The sequence below is a fragment of the Carassius gibelio genome, chromosome A7 (genome assembly GCF_023724105.1).
Source record: "Carassius gibelio isolate Cgi1373 ecotype wild population from Czech Republic chromosome A7, carGib1.2-hapl.c, whole genome shotgun sequence".
In the NCBI taxonomy this organism is placed as follows: domain Eukaryota; kingdom Metazoa; phylum Chordata; class Actinopteri; order Cypriniformes; family Cyprinidae; genus Carassius; species Carassius gibelio.
Window position 1 is genome coordinate 2,244,193 of NC_068377.1, and position 17,692 is coordinate 2,261,884.

The window sequence follows — 17,692 nt, forward strand, 5'->3', positions numbered from 1 at the left end:
CATAGCAACCACCTGACTGATGGTCCAGACTAAAAGGAGGCGCCCCTTGAGCAGGGCTACAGTGCAGGAGGGTGGGTGAGTAAATGTAACCCTCTCTGTATATACGTATGTGTATTTAATTGCTGGTGGTTACATGTCTACTAATAAACTCTGTGATTTTCCTTTGCAGTCATCAGTTACAGTGTTCACTAAACATTCGTCAGCAGCAGCCATCCGGCTTCATGTCCTGGTATTAGGCGGCTGAGATCACAGGTTTCTGAAGGAGCCTCCTTGATCATCAGGCCTGGCACAGCACTGCAGGGAACTTTATGGATGTGCGGTCAGGTCACCCCGAGGGGTCTCCTGGCCGCTTAGGGGTGCTGTCGCATCTAGCGGGAAGTGGAGGTGGCAGTTACAGAAGTCTTCTTGTATATGCTGCCTCAGGTGATGCTCCCCTCACCCGAGGTTTGTAAAATTTAGCTTGCCTCTCCCGTGAGATTCAGCAACTCTGCGACGCTTAGTAACTTAAGTACACACGCTAAGCTTTGTGTACTTTCTCAAAACCACATGGTCGTCAGTGTGCACGTGAACACTTTGCACACTTTCTAAAAATCCACAAGTGGTAAGTTTCCATGCAAGACTCTGAAACTTTCTGAAATCTTGTAGGATAAGGGTTACGCGCTCCGCTTCGTTCCCTTTCTTGAGATGATTAGACCTTGGTTCCTTGGGCTCCATTCAGCCAGTGTGTATTTGTTTATACACCTCAAGCATCACTTCCCTCAACATGAGGGGCTATTTGGGTGATTCTCGTGGTAATTTAGCAGCGCTCCCCTTTTTCCAAAAAACATGGTCACCTATGAGCGCGCTACTCTGAGTCTGGAGTTCTCCACTCGTATGAGACTGAGATAAGTTTGCACGTGTAGTCTTTGCACACTTTCTAAAATCCACACTGTGGTAAGTTCGCACACTAGTATTCTGCGTTCTTTCTAAAATCCTATATGGTGAGGGCTTTGCGCGGTTGCTTTGTGCCCTTTCTTGAGTTGGTAAAAGCCTCATTCATCTTGGGGCTCCACCTATGTATCCTCGGAGCTACGACAGACAACAACACAACCCTTACAAAAATTAACATTTTAATATTTAACTATAAATTCAGAGAAAATAGTTACTATTGTTTAACTGTGGTAACCAAAAATGTAAAATTATTTTACAAATTTATTTATTTGTATGTCTGTCAGGGACAGAGGACTACGGAGACAGAACTGCAATACAAATGACAAGTTTATTGAAGTTATGTTTAAAGTAGAGTGAAGGTGAGATGAATGGTAGTAGATCGCTGATATAAGTCCAGTGCACACAATGGATGGTTTGCCAATGGTGGGTTCCTCGAGGAAGATGAAAGTCAAGCGGTTCTGTGTAAACATAAAGAGATATGGGTCAGGAGAAGTCGCAAGCATTAGAGCATGCTAGTAGAGACGAGACCGGACGGTGACTGAGTAAGAGTGTCTGGTATTTATGGTGCTGTCTTGATTGGGAGTGCCAGGTGTGGTGAATCAGATTTCAGGTGAATGTGATCTTGGGAAATGAGGAGTGTGTGTGGTAGGACCTGGCAGATCCGTGACAATGTCCATTAATTTGTTTGTATGAGTTTTAATTTTCCAGTCTGAATTTTTTTCCGAGTCGACCCCTCCTGTAAATTAATGGCAAAGACATGGTTTCAACCTCTGCAGCCTCAATATAGGAGTACACGAGCACATAAACATAATTTCTAGAACTGCTCTGTCACTTCATGTACATTTTACTTATTTTGAGAAAACTATCATCATATGCAAAGAGACAGCATGCAGTTTAAAAAAAAAACACCAATCTTTCAGGAGTTTATTACACAGAATACGTCACATGCTTATTTAGATAACTGTATTTAAGTTGATGTATATGCTTTTATTTATTATTCTTTAATTTTCACAAATTTAGAAAAGCAATCAAAAAGTACTCAAAAGTAATTAGTTACATTACTTTAAAGTAATTGAAAAAGTTACACTACTATTACATTTTAATACATTTATAGAATGGATCATACTCACCCACCATTGTTCCCGCACTGGAGCTCTGCTCAAGAGGCGACCCAAAGATGCTTCCAGTCCGGACCATCAATAAGGTGGTTATTATAAAGTAATAGCACCAACCAAAAATCATAGATCCAGCACAGGAGACTAATGCAGGAAGTTCCTACCTAACCTTGGTCAGGGTGAGAGATGGTGGTTACAGGTGATTTAGGAAGGGGAATATAAGGTAGATGTTAAACCCCCTGAGGGAAATGATTAGATACTGATACTGATACTCATCTGAAGCCGGGCCAGGCTCAGACCTGGACCTTCATGGAACAAAGGATTTGAAGGCCGCTGAGCACGCCTTCGTCTCCCTTAACTTCTTAACCACTGTCTCGACAGAAGTATGGAAAATTCAAAAGGCAACACCGGAGCATTGAAAAGAAAACCCTTCTCTTTCTTCCCAACATATGCTAGGTTCACCCAGAAAGAGATGACTCTTTATTACTACCATAGCCACCATGGACCTGCCATACCAGAGGCAGCCTGAATAGCGAGATGTGTGGTGCAGCACAACTTATCAGGAGAAAGTCCCTCACCTCTAACCAGATCTTTAATACAGAACAGCCTGACAAGCCTGAAGCACCGCCATCATGTGCAAACGACAGTCTCTCCCGCTGCTGTTGCGTATGCTCTTCCATTTAAAAGAGATCTATCCTAAAAGGCATACATGGCAAGGAGGAAGTCTTAAGAGAAGATAGCTCTTCCATGGAGAAATAGCAGGCAGCGTCTCTTCAATAGGTGGCATCTTCTCATAACCATTCTCACGCATTCCCTCAATGTTGGCATAACTAGTTTGCTGGAATCTGTGGATACAGTATGAGATTAGATTTTATTTTGTTGTGTTCTCTTTTAAGAAGGTATGGAGTATAATGTGGTTAAGAACTGATTGGTATCAACCAGCAGGTGGAGATCCCCTTCTGTAATCGGTTGCATAGACAGTGATGAGGACATGATATTGATAATATATAACAAAAGCATATATGAAGGATAAAGAGAACTCACAAATGTTCCTGACATTGCATTCATTCCTCATGAGTTCTCATGAAGCATCAGTATTGGGGAGTAACTAGTTAACATGTAACGTTATTATGTATTTTAAATTACAACATAAATTTAACTGTAATATGTTACTGTTACTGAGGAAAAAAAGTGTAATAAAATCACAGTTGCTTATGAAAATGTTGAAGTTTACAAAAGGGGGTTACATCTGAATATTTTAACAATCATACAGATTTTAAATTTACATTTACATTTACATTTATTCATTTAACAAATGCTTTTTTCCAAAGAGACTTACTAATAAGGACAGTGGAAGCAATCAAAAACAGCAATGAAATATTAGTGCTATAACAAGTCTCAGTTAGCTTAACACAGTACACGTAGCATGGGCTTTTAAATAATATAATAAATAAATAAAAAAACAGATAAAATAAAAAAATAATAGAGCAAGCTAGTGTTAGAGGTCTTTACACACATACACACACACACACGCACGCACACACACACACACACACACACACAAATATATATATATATATATATATATATATATATATATATATATATATATATATATACGCACACACGCGCACACACACAATTACATAATAAATAAATAAAAAAACAGATACAATAAAAAAAAATAATGGAGCAAGCTAGTGTTAGAGGTCTTTACACACATACACATACACTTACACACACACACACACACATACACTCACACACACATACACTCACACAGACACACACACACACACACACACACACATATATATATACACACAATTACATAATAAATGAAAAGAAAATAGAATACAAAAACGATTAGAAAAGTAGTTAGATTTTTTTTAAATTTAAGAATAGAATTAGAATAGTGAGTGTTAAAGTTAGATGGTCAAATAAAGATGGAAGAGATGTGTTTTAAGCCGATTCTTGAAGATGGCTAAGGACCATAGACAGTAAAAGAAATGGACACAGCGACCCCATTGGAACTCAATTGAGACAAGTGAAGCCCAGTTTTAGCGTTTTTTAGCACTTCCGTTTCTGACGCGCAGACTCAAACGAAGCTTGACGACGTCAGCAACCTGTCTGACAGATGTAAATCTTCTAGTAGCTGTGCGTGCAAACTGCCATCGTTAATCTTGCAGAGACAACGAGCTTGAGCGGGGAGCTCTTTGTCGTGAGTGAGCAGGATTATTCTGGTTAATTATTTTGTATAGTATTTTAAAATGTAACGCCAGTACGCCATATTAAGTTAATTGCCTGCGACCTTCTCCTCCTGTCTGTACGGTAATGCGACAGAGAGTCGCTGGTTATGACGCAATCGTTAGCCTATTTTTTACAAAAACTGTTTCTACGGGGCCATAATGTAACATAGAAGGTAATGGAGCCCTTTATACATTGTCGTGTATCTTTAGAAATAAATAAAGGACAAACAGAGTCTTTAAACGCCTCAGATGTAAAGTTATTCGCTGTCAAAGTGACGCCAAAATGAATGGGAGTCAATGGGAATGCTAACGCAAGTGAAGTTCTGCTACAAGATGGCAGCCCCCACCCGACTTCAACTTCCGGTCGAGTTCCTTGCCGCCTGCTAAGGACTCAGCTGCTCGGATTGAGTTGGGGAGTTCATTCCACCAGAAGGGAACATTTAATTTAAAAGTCCGTAAAAGTGACTATGTGCTTCTTTGGAATGGCACAATCAAGCGACGTTCACTTGCAGAATGCAAGCTTCTAGAGGCACATAAGTCTGAAGATACGAATTTAGGTAAATAGGTGCAGAGCCAGTGGTAGTTTTGTAGGCAAACATCAATGCCATTGCAAATTGATAAACAGAGGTGTGACGTGTATTCTTTTTGGCTCATTAAAAATTAATCTTGCTGCTGCATTCTGAATTAATTGTAAAGGTTTGATAGAATTGGCTGGAAGACCTGCCAAGAGGGCATTGCAATAGTCCAGCCCGGACAGAACAAGAGCTTGAACAAGGAGTTGTGCAGCATGTTCCCAAAGAAAGGGCTTGATCTTTATTGATGTTAAATAAAGCAAATCTGCAGGACCGGACAGTTTTTGCAATGTGGTCTGAGAAAGTCAGCTGATCACCAATCATAACTCCAAGGCTTCTAGCTGTTTTTGAAGGAGTTATGGTTGATGTACCTAACTTGATGGTGGAATTGTGATTGGAAAAGTGATAAAAGTAATCAAATGTCATCAGTTACATTAATAAAGTAACTGAAATAGTTACACTTCTTATAAAATTACAATTTTCGTAAGGTAACTTGTAAACTGTAACCTATTACATTTCCAAAGTAACCTTCCCAACAGTGAAGCATGATGTGTCATAGCAGCTCATGAGTTCACATGCTCTATTGCTATTTTACCCTTTATAATACTATAACTTTTCTTTCTTTCTTCCCCAGTGGTGAGTGCACAGAATAATACAGTTGGCTGTCAACAAAACCACTTATTGTGATGCTTTGAACAAAAGACTTATGCTAAGTTTCAAATGTTAAAATAATATTTATTCTAATAATACTTACAGGGCATTAGCAGAAGTGTGCCAAGTTCCATGGTATCCTGGAGCGATTTAAGAAGTGCACATGTGACAATTTGCAAAAACGAAAGATGCACAAATAATCTTGCAGCATGGTTTTCAGGGAAACTGCTTTCTCTTGGTTGTGTTGTGCTTCACTAGGCTATATGATATGTGTTACATATAAAAACTGCATATTTAACTCAGTATGTTTCTTCTGTGTGCAGTTGTGTTTATTTGTTTCTATTTGTCTCACACTCAGGCTACTCTAAATCAAATCACTATTTTATATGAATAATTTAGTTTATTTTAGAGTTGTCGGGTTGGATTTCACAAACTGCATATTTGATCATTCCTCATATTTATCTTTGTTTTTACCTTGAAGTTAAATATTCACATTCTTTGTGGTACTTGGAGGGAAGAGAAATGCCATTTTATCGCTTTGCATGATAATTTAATCTCACTTAGGTTCTGCAGAATTTCATTACAAATGCTTTATTAGTAAAGTGTGCACAGAATGTGGTCTTTTAACATCTCTGTCACAGTGCATTACACGTTTGTTTTCTTTATATAAGATGTAAACGCTTGATGTGCAAAGAAACATGTTCCGTTAAATTTTTGCTCATATGTGTATTTGCAACAGTCTATGATTTGCATGCTTTACAATTCCGACTTTAAGCCAAATTAAACATTATTCATGCTGAGCATGTCCACGTTCTACTAACTCAAACAGAATGAGAGTCATACTTGCAAAGGTAATGTTAATTTTTAAACTAAACTAAATCATAACTTTCAAAAACACCCAACATTGTGATTCTTTATTGAGTGATAGGCAATGGGTTTAATCAGTGACATTATTAATACATTTTCCATCCAGCGTCTTCTCGTCATCTCCACGACCTGCATCTGTTGGTGTTGCATTACATTATTCAGTTTTCTCTCGCAACGATGATCCGATGATTTACTTTTGCAATTCTTGATGCAGCGTGAATGGCATTCACTGGTGACATCACGACAGAAAATCGAACTTCTCCTAAACTCAGTAGCAGATAGGAAACATGATCCTCATGGTATGGCAGATAAACCATAAAGAAGTTTCCCAGAACTCAACGAGGCATGACGTCAGCTTCACGTACTCTATCAGGCCTACTGTTTTTGCAGTGGAAATAGTTTGAAGCCTGGACAAAAATAAAATTCACAGTTCCACCATTATATAACTTAATAGTCATAGTTTGCACAGTTTGCAGCGAGTCAAAACAACAGCGGCATGTAAGCTACGGTACTCACCTGCTCACGTACATAACATCTGTAGAATAAAGAAAAGAAAGAGTCCGTTTGGTGTGTTTCAACTTTACTTCACATCTTTGCAGTTTCTTATTTCATGGAAAAACTTCACTGACCACAGACAATATGCCCTTATATTTGCCTTTATTTCTTTTATTACATACTTTGCATTTAAAGTTTCTCTATATTTTGATTGTATTTGTAGCCTATATATGTACATTTGAACTAGTGAAATGGGACACTGAACACTGAATGACGGAGCAGTTGTTGGCGTGCCATGTCTATTATCAGGCATTCATCTTGTGATTCAGTACAAAAGTGCAGTTTTATGAAGAAATAAACACAACGGTTGTGACAGAGATGGGGCCATCTACAAACGCTACGAAATGAAGCCATAGAAAGGTGAACAGAATCTGAATTTTCACTCCAACATTCAGCTTCAGCATCAATCAGAGTTAACAAACAATAATTGAACAGACACATATAAATGCAAAGTGCATATTAATAGTGCCATGTTTGACACAAAACTAAATAAAAATGAATAATAATAATTAATAATCCTGCCAGAAATCAGGAACAGTATGAAGCAGGAGCACTCGAGCAGTGTGCAGCCCTCTTATAAGACAAAATAACATACAAAATTATTACGAAAAGCAAATATTAATGCAGAAATAATAACTATTATAGTGTATCAAGCAAGGATAGAAAACTACTACTGATACGTAAATTTGAATTCCAATTTGAGGGAAAATGAATAAACAACAACAAGAAAAAAAAAAACATACATTTTCATAAAATTTACATTGCTTATAAGAGTTTTAATACCACCTTGATCATCATCAGATTTTATAAGAAAAAGAAAAGCGTGAAAGTTTCTCTGTTTCTTGATATATTAAATATAAATTCAGCTCAATATCTACACATTCATATATTTAATACACATGCACACGCGCCTTTGCTCCGTCCAGACCTGTTGAAATGCACTCTCGTCAGTTTTATTCGTTCAGAAAATAAAAACCTTCAGTGCACACACACACACACACAAAAAAAAAAACATTTGTTCAGTGCATGTGTTTGCCTGCTAACAAGGAGAAGAAACATCAACAGGTGCAGGTTTACATGTAGAAAACATACAAAAATAATAACCCTGTCTCATGAAATATAATAATTAACAAAATCTCGTGGTATTGATATGCAAAAATGGACTTTGGCGTGCATATGCTACGTGATGACTAGGTTTCGGGTTGTGTGGTATACATGCGTCTCTTATGTACGAGAAACCTGCATATTACAGTATATGCACGCTAATGTCCATGTCAGCGTATCAATAAAACACGTTTTCTTTTTTATTTGGCATACTATTTATACGCATTTTCATGAGACTGGACTCAAAATAAAGTCCCACTACACACTAGAGGGCAGCATTTGCTTCAGGGTTTCTGTCAAGCCAACATTTCTTCAGATAGCCTATGAATAAAATCACTATTGTGTTATGTTAGTGTACAGTAATGTGAATCGAGCATATTCTTAATCAGTGAGTTCTCTATTAGTAAATTCACTACATGTGTGTCTATACAGAATACAAAGATCGAGTCCCGGAGCACCATCAGTGTAACATGCACGCGGTGCTCATAATAAATGTGTTTTTACGTCTCTAGAATAAGTTTCGACGGCGCTAGCACATGCACACGCGTTCGTTACCAAAGGACTGCTTGAGGGGAAATTATTATGCACATATGTTTTGAATCTGTTAAGCAATGAGCACATCTTCAATTATTAGGCTACAAGATTTCATGCATGCATTGCCTACTAAAAAAAAAAAACATGTCTTTTCTAGCGTGTCTCCGATCTGGTTTAGAGTAAGTGGAGTGTGAACGCAGACTATTAGAGAAACCACTTTAGCAGCTAGGAGTGCTAAATATGTCTAATGTTCTCTAGGTTTGAACACTTAACTATAGACTATAAGCATCTATATATTTTGCGTTTATAATATTATTTGACGCAGTTTTTCTATAAATGGGTGAATAGTATTGCTTGGGGAAGCAGCATGCAGTAATCGGGGTCTCCTCGGTGTGAATGAGGCAGAAAATAATCAGTTTTACAATCAATTCTGCAGCTCAAATACCTCTACACTGCTATTAAATGAACAAGATGCTAAAAAACTAAAATGAAAGGATAGAAAGCAGAGTGGATGACATAACAGATTAAATATGTTCAAATTCAATGTATCTTGCTACTTGGCTTCTTGACATACAGGCAAAATGTAAAGAAAATATATAATTATTTATCATGTCTTATACATAGTGTTTTCTTTAAAATAAGCATTCCAGTGTAGCATCCTGGATCCATAAAAACCCTTAAGATATTATTTGCCACGGTTATACAGATATATATATATTAAACAATTTCAACATGAACCAAAGCTAAACCAAACCAAAAAGTTATATTATTTCTGGAGGTATTTAAAACATCTAAAATACATCATTAATTTGTTTTTGCCAGTTTTTAATACTAGGGAAGTAACGGTTCACAGATTCTCAGTTTTAGGACCAGTTGTGTACCATTTGGCAAAAAAATAAAATAAATAATAAATACATTTGCTATATTATAAAGCTGTATTTGTGTTCCATTGGTCATAATATGTGTAAAATATGTTAAACAAACAAACAAACTATTTATTAATAATAAATAACTATTTATTTATTATTAATAAATAAATAAATACCCATTAAAACATCTAGTGAATGTAGAATGCATCCTTCTAATTACTACCACCACGAGAACGTTTTCTTCTCTTGTTCTTAACAAGATGTGTTTTAAGCATACAGATATAATGGAAAGAATAAGATTTGGACCCTGTATCCGTCGTATCATGGAATAATTGCTCCAGACCAGCGATTATTCATCAGTGCAGCACATTCACAGCGTGAACAAACGGCCTGCAGAGACTGAGAAATGAGCAAACGCTGCCTGCTGTAATCACAGCGTCTGTCAGCGCAGAAGTCATCCCCGCTCTCTACAGAGTGATTAACACAACCAGAAAATAATCAGAGATCATTCTGACCGCTGAGCTCCATCCACATGACCACTTGAGCAAACTGAACATGCTCGCTTTTTGGAAATATACGTTAGAAAGAATACGTTAAAAAATGCGTTAAAAAATCTGTAAAAAGGTTTTAACACTGTATTGATTCGTTACAAGAGTTTGTATTCAGTTACGAACCAATTTCTGCTTGGTGCACCGTTACAGCCCTAGTTTACCATAATCTCCTCATATCAGCAATTTCACTGCAATGAATGGAGCATTAATTGACTAATACTTTAATAATATCTTGTTTTCTAGCAAATAGATAAATAAATAAATAAAGATTTTCTTTGTATTTTTGTTGTTCTTTAGCACAAATATCTTAACATCCCTAAATCTCAAAAATAAAAATAAAAATCTAATAAAAAAACAAGATTATTTAAATATCAATTTATATTATATTTAAGCATTATTTAATATTATTTGTCTTATTATATTATTAATATATTTAAACCTGGGTTATTATAGCTAACTAAAACTAAAACGATAATGAAATGAAAACTAAAACCATAAAATATTGTCATTACGTGACATAAAATAAACGTATAAATCATAAAATATTTTTATTTGGGCTAGTTGGCACTCAAACTTTAACAAAACTGAAATAATAATAATAATAATAATTATATATATATATATATATATATATATATATATATATATATATATATATATATATATATATATATATATATATATATATAAAATAGTATCTCAGCAATACTACAATAACACGGACATAAGCTCACATTTTTTTTTATTGTTTTATTTATTTATTTATTATTTATTTATCAGTCTAAGAATGTTCCGATATTTGCACTTGAAAACAAGACAAAATACTAAGAAAATATTTTTAATTATTATTATTATTTATTATTATATACTTCTTTTTTTTACTATCAACTTGAATTTATTTTTGCCAAATAGATTTTAAAAGAAGAAAATAAATAAATAATAATAATAACAATAATTTATTTAGCTGTGAAAACTCTGAAAACGAGTTTTGTTTCTCAGTTAGACAGTTCAGTTATCTTCTTTAAGGACATTTCGATATTTTATAGGAAAACAAGTATTAATACAAATTTTAATATTAAAATGTTTTTAAGTGTGTAAAACCCCATAAACACACACAAAAGGCGATAGATGACGTGTGAGGAGGCTGGGAACTCTGTCATAAGTAAAGAAATGCCTACAGATGTGAGGTAAAGTCAGCAGGTGAGCGGTCAGATAGAGATGGGGCAGACGATGACCTTGTCCTCCAGCAGGACGCTGACCACCAGGAAGACCATGTAGAGCAGGAACATGATGAAGCCCAGCAGTTTGCTCATCTTCCACTTACAGGCGGCGATGGAGATGATGACGAAGAGGAGCATGATGAAGAGCAGCACGATGGCGCAGAACAGACCGTTGCTACTCACCTGAACCGGCCTCATACTGTTTATAATGGAGTACAGCAGCCATGGGAACGGTAACCTGGGAAACAAAGGAACGCTGGTTTAGGGATCTGAACATTAGAAATGTACGAAACTAAAGCTCTGAAACAAAACCGAGTGGACTGTGTGATGCTTAATGCAGCACAATAAAGCACACTCAGAAAATACTATAAATACTATAAATACTATAAAATATAAATATTAAATATATATTAAAAACAATATTTAAAAATAATATTCTTGGATGTGAAATGAATGTCATGTTTTCAGATAACTGGATGTTCTTTGCAATTAAATGAAAATGTATTAGAGTTTAAATTGCTATGAAATCCAATTAGTTTAACCTTTGAGTATTTTTGACCCACTTAATTGCATCTTTTTTGTAAGATATTTCATAACTGCTTATTGCCTTTGGAATATGGTGAAAGTGCTGCTGAATGATTTGACAAGCACTGATCAACTAAAATATACTTTAATGCAATTTCTGTCTAACTTGAATGCCGTTTATTTAAATAGGTTTGTAATTAATGTTAGCGACAAATGACTGATCTGTAATGATGCAGTGATGTAAAGTTGCAACTTGGTACGTCATAATGTATTAAAATGTAAAAATGTATTAACTTTTAAAATGTTGAATTGAATAACACTACACTTAAAATGATAATCAAGTATTTTACATGTGCAAGCCAACACATCAAAATAACTATACTTACAAAAGATGATTAAAACACTGATTTCAAATGTTAGTGTTAATTTAACATTACAAAGTGCACATTATTTATTTTTATCAAATCCATATTTATTTAGACAAAATATATATAAAAAATTAAGATGCTGTTTTCTATGTGAATATCTGTTAAACTGTGATTTATTGATTTAGCATCATTCTAATATACTGATTTACTGCTCAAGAAACATTTCTGATTAGTATCAATGTTGAAAACGTTGTGCTGCACGATATTTTTGTAAAAAACGGTGATACATTTTATTTTTCATGATTCAAAGATGAATAGAAAGTTCAAAAGAGCAGCATTTATAAAAAAAATATATATATATTTTCCAACATTATAAACCTCTTCACTTGCACTTTTGATCAACTTAAAGCATCCGTGCCGAATAAAAGTCTACATTTCTTAAATAGAAGCACAAAGCGCACCCCACAGTGATGTCGAATATGTTGGAGCCCACGGAGCTGGACACTGCCATGTCTCCCAGACCCCTTCGGGCCACAATGACACTGGTGATCAGATCAGGGATGGAGGTTCCCGCCGCTAGGATCGTCAGTCCCATGATCTCCTCTGTGATGCCGATAGTCTCTCCAACCTGCAGAGATATTAGCACTGAATAATCAGACGCTGAGCTCAACATCAATAACACACTGACAGTGGAAGATTATTTCAGCTGTGTCAAGCATTTGAAAGACTTCATCACATCAAACAAATAAACAAACAAACAAACTGAACTTTTAAGCAGGACTTAAGTACATCTTTATATGTAATTCCATAAGTACTTCTATTGTCTTTAAATATTGTGACCCTGGACAACAAAACCAGCCTTGAGTGTAATTTTTTTTTTTTTTTTTTTGAGATTTATATATCATCTGAAAGCTGAATCAATAATCTTTCCATTGATGCATGGTTTATTAGGATCATATTAGTCCTAAATACAGCTAATTGAAAATCTAAATACTGAGAAAATCACCTTGAAAGTTCTCCAAATTAATTCTAAGCAATGCATATTACAAAACACAAATTAAGTTTTGATATATTTATGGTTGGAAATGTACAAAATATCTTCATGGAACATGATTTTTACATCATATCCTAAAGATATTTGGCATTAAAGGAAAAAATTATAATTTTGACCTCTACAATGTTTTTTTTTTTTTTTTTTTTGCTATCGTTACAAATATACCCCAGCGACTTAAGACTGGCTCTGTTTTCCAGGGTCACATATGATGCTGCTGAATGTACTGACAAGCATTTATGATAAACTAAAATATATTTTAATGTCTTATCTACTGAAACGTATGGCATGTGTTAAAAATGCTACTAAATGCTATGGGCCATTTGCAATTAGTAGCAAGAAGTTGCAAATTGTTGTATTAAAAAAATAAAGCAACTTTAAATCATTATTATTATTATTTGATGTGCACATTCAATAGCATTAAGCATGCTTTTCACAAGGGTTTGACCAAAATAAATAAATAAATGATATTAACATATCTCCAACAAATGTATAACCAGGTCCAGATGTTCTGAATAAAGATGATGTCCGGTCTGGTCTTACCTGATGAGCCCACCACACCATCAGGTAGGAGAATCCCGCGATCCAGCAAATCGCTCCCAGGAACGTAATGGGAAAAAACTTCTTGGAACTCTAAAGACAAAATGCAGGAGAATTGTCTCACGGTTACATGTGTTTCCCAGCTCACATCTGCATCACACACTCATCATACAAAAACTCACGTCCTTCCGGACGTCCGGCAGCGTGATCCACAGAGGGAAGACTATGGGCAGGATCAAGAGATACGTGAAGCGCTTGCGTTTGGACTCGGGCCACGACAGACTCAGAGGCTGATCTTCCTCATCATCCTCTTCACCCTGATCAGAGAGAATGTGTGAAATATGAACATTTCCAATGATCTCCAACACACACAAACCACTCCGACACATCTGAGTCCCTGTTTCTCCAATTAAAGCTTGAGTAATTCCTGCGGGATGGAGGCGCTTTTGTCAGAACAAGCAATATTTAAATGCTAATGTAAACCAGGGTTGGTAAAATTAGCTAAAAATAAATAAATAAATAAATAGTTTTTTAGTAAAATTTAGTAATTCTGTCTTGTTTTGTCATATATATATATATATATATATATATATATATATATATATATTTTTTTTTTTTTTTTTTTTTTTCTAAAACTAAAACCATAAAAATTACGAAACAACAGTCATTATAGTTAACTTAAACTGAAACCATAAAAAAGTGTGTTACTTTAAATTTAAAAATGTACGTTAACTGAAATAAATAAAACAGAAAATTTAAAATAAAAGTAGTTGCCAAGCTATCATTTCTCATTTTCATTTAAACTTGATACATTAAAATCACAAAATTAAATTAAAATTAGACATAGTTATATAAAAAAAGTAAATCAATAACTAATAAAAATGACAAAAACACAAAATGAATACAACTTTAACTTTTAAAATGAAGACTTAAAATATAAAAATAAAAACTAATTAAAAGTATTAATAAAAAAACTATAATAGTATGCCAATGATACTACAAAAACACAGTTATTATTTTTTTACAAAAAAAAAAAAGAATATATTAATAACAAATGTCTTAGTATATGATACTAAAATAACACCACTATAAACCCAAGTGCTGCTCAGAAAACATCAGCCTGAGGTCTTTTTCCAGTGTGTGTGTGTGTGTGTGTGTGTTTGTGTGTGGTTGTGACAGTGAATGGCGATCCTCAGAGATGTGCTGTCAGACGCCTCGGTGTCGTCGCTGTGATGAAGCCGCTCAGACGGAGCAAAAACAAACGCCAGATCTTACTCTGAAACTCTTTCTGTCTCCCTCTCTCACCATCTCTCTCTCAAAAACTGCTGCACTGAGTGTGTGGAGAGTACAGTGAGTGTGCTTAACAATCAGTGTAAGAGCGGGCAATCACAATGGGGGTGTTTCCCTTTAAGAGCGCTGGAGTGGTTACTATGGTGATGAGTGATGTGCTTAGGAGCCAATTCCTAACGGAGGAGAGTTTGTGATGATGCGTGATCAGCATGGAATCAAATGCAACGCTAACAGCAATCATCAACTAACTGACGTCAAACAGAACCGTTCCGATATCTGTGATTGTGCTGAATAAGATGTAGTAATAATCTGTTCATGTCAAACAAACCTCACTGTAACCTTAAAGGGACAGTTCACCCAGAAATAAAAATTCTCACCCTCAAGTCATTCCAAACTTGTATGAGATTCTTTCTTCTGCTGAACACAAAATAAGATATTTTTAAGAACATTGGTAACCAAATGGTTAATGCTAGCCATTGAGTTCCATGGTATTAAAAATAAAGAACGAAATAAAAAACGCCTGATATGGAAGTCAGTGGCTACCATCGACTGTTTGATTTTCAACATTCTTCAGAACATTTTATTTTATGTTCAGAAGAGGAAAGAAATTATGAAACTTATGAACTTGGAATATATATATATATATATATATATATATATATATATATATTCAAAAGGTTATTTTTTTGTTCCCCTTATAAGACCTTTTGTTAATCACATTGGCATATAACTAAACCACCGGAATCAGGAAAATGACTAACTGTTTACCTTTTTGGAAAAAAAGAAGTTTGCTTAATTGTACTGAATGTGCACTTATAGTATACTTTAAAGTTTATATTTAATAAAATGTACTCGCAGATAATTAGTGACATTATTATAACTTAGAAAATAAAAAGCAACTTAAGTGACATAAAGAGAGACACTTTCATGACTGTTTATTAACACACTTAAGTACACTTTTAAAAAGTGACCTTTGTTAAAAAGTTTAAATCAGTTTTTTAATTGTCATCTTTTGTCGAGGTGTACATTATTTTGATGTGTTTACTAATTTACAAAAGCACATCTAAAGTACTTGATTATCATTTTAACTGTACTAAATTGCAATTTCATTGCAAACATACTTAAATACATACCATACACGGTTCAATAGAAATTACTTTAAAGTATATTTTAGTTGATCGTAAATGATTTTCAGTACATTCAGCAGTCCATTTAAACCATATTTCAAAGAATTGTGAAATTACATTTAAATATGTAATTAAGTCCTACTTAAGTGTATCAAAAAAAAAAAAAAAACCTATAAGGCTCAGATAATTGCATTTAACATTAATTTAAACTATAGTATATTTAAATTCAATTGTGATTAACATGATTGTCTGAAGACATACATTCAGTTCACTCTTTTAAAGTATTAATTCTGTTATAAGTACTGGAAAGAAATGTAATTAATTTCAATAATTTTATTTAATTAATTTAAGTTTTCTGTAGAGGTGAGATAAGCAGTGAATGTCGTTTGACAGTTTCTAGATGTAGAGACGAGGATGAGACGAGGTCTGAATAAAAAGTAATTCTGAAATGCTCTTGGTTATATTTCAATGTTTCCTCTTCTGCTTTGACACCAATGTGTCCTTTCTTTAAGTAAAAATAGCTGCTTTTTGAGAATATGTTGAGATTTTTTTTTGTCACCTTCAACTGAAGTATGTGTGAGAAGTATGTGTGTGAGAGAGAGAGAGAGGGAGGAGTGTGTGTGAGAAGCATGTGTGGGGGGGGTGTATGTGTGTGAGTTAGAAGTGTGAGTGTGTGTGTGTGTGGGGGGGGGGTGATTGAGAAGTGTGAGTATGTGTGGAGGTGTGTGTGTGTGTGTGTGTGTGTGTGTGTGTGTGTGTGTGTGTGTGTGTGTGCGTGTGTGCATGCGTGTGTGTGTGTGTGTGTGGAGGGACAGTGTCCTGCAGGAGTCCTGCAGTGTAATTATCAGGATGGCACACTGATGAAACACTGGTGCGGGTGTGAAGGAAGCACCGCAGCCTCCTGACACACACACACACAGGAAAATGAACACTCAAAATAGTTTCAACCGGGAAAGGACAGAAGAGACGAGGTGATCACCAGCCAGTGTTTTATTCACTGACAAGAATAAAACACAGAAGATGATTGTGAAGAAACAGACGAAGGGAGGATACTTTGGTTCTACCTGAAACGTGTTTTTGCATGATTCTTTAATACATTGTGATGATATCATTGTAACCACATGCACTTTTAACCCTTAACCTGCCAGGGAAAACATGATGGACTGAAGTGCTCATGTCAAGTAATGTGCATTACCACTTTTAAAATAAACAATAAAAGTTTAGTAGAGTGATGATAGAAAAGCCAGTAATTTATTGTTGGAAACAACATCTTTATGATATCATATATATATATATATATATATATATATATATATATATATATATATATATATATATATATATATATATATATATATATATATATATATGAGAGTCGATGGTTCTTTTCATTCTCTTATCTCCTCTCCTTTCCCTTCTTCTCTCTCTCTCTCTCCTTCTAGCATTGATCTAGAGACTGGAAAAGCTGGGTTGGGCTTTCTGGGATGGTACTCAAATGGTTCAGGTCATACTTAGAAGGGAGAGGCTATTATGTGAGTCTAGGAGAGCATAAGTCTAAGTGGACGTCCATGACA

At 35.0% G+C, this 17,692-nt stretch overlaps 1 protein-coding gene and 1 long non-coding RNA gene across 7 annotated transcripts in view; both read right to left on the reverse strand.

Annotated features, from left to right (window-relative positions):
• Positions 1–6,092: 6,092 nt before the first annotated feature.
• LOC128016411 (uncharacterized) lies at positions 6,093–10,499 on the reverse strand. The gene is made up of 2 exons (XR_008184161.1): positions 6,901–10,499; positions 6,093–6,791 (listed from the first exon to the last, which is right to left on the reverse strand). It is a non-coding gene; the product is annotated as an uncharacterized LOC128016411 (long non-coding RNA).
• A 242-nt stretch (positions 10,500–10,741) lies between these two features.
• The window catches only part of LOC128016412 (sodium/potassium/calcium exchanger 2-like), a 41,764-nt gene continuing 34,813 nt past the window's right edge, over positions 10,742–17,692 (reverse strand). For 3 of the 6 annotated variants that reach the window (XM_052600884.1, XM_052600880.1, XM_052600881.1), the window contains 4 exons: positions 13,884–14,018; positions 13,705–13,794; positions 12,572–12,738; positions 10,743–11,455 (listed from right to left, as the gene is read on the reverse strand). In XM_052600884.1, the coding sequence (XP_052456844.1) occupies positions 11,206–11,455; positions 12,572–12,738; positions 13,705–13,794; positions 13,884–14,018 (642 nt within the window). In that variant the 3' untranslated portion in view covers positions 10,743–11,205. Of the gene's footprint in view, positions 11,456–12,571; positions 12,739–13,704; positions 13,795–13,883; positions 14,019–17,692 lie in introns of all 6 variants that reach the window. The other 3 variants (XM_052600882.1, XM_052600879.1, XM_052600883.1) reach the window with 2 other exon arrangements.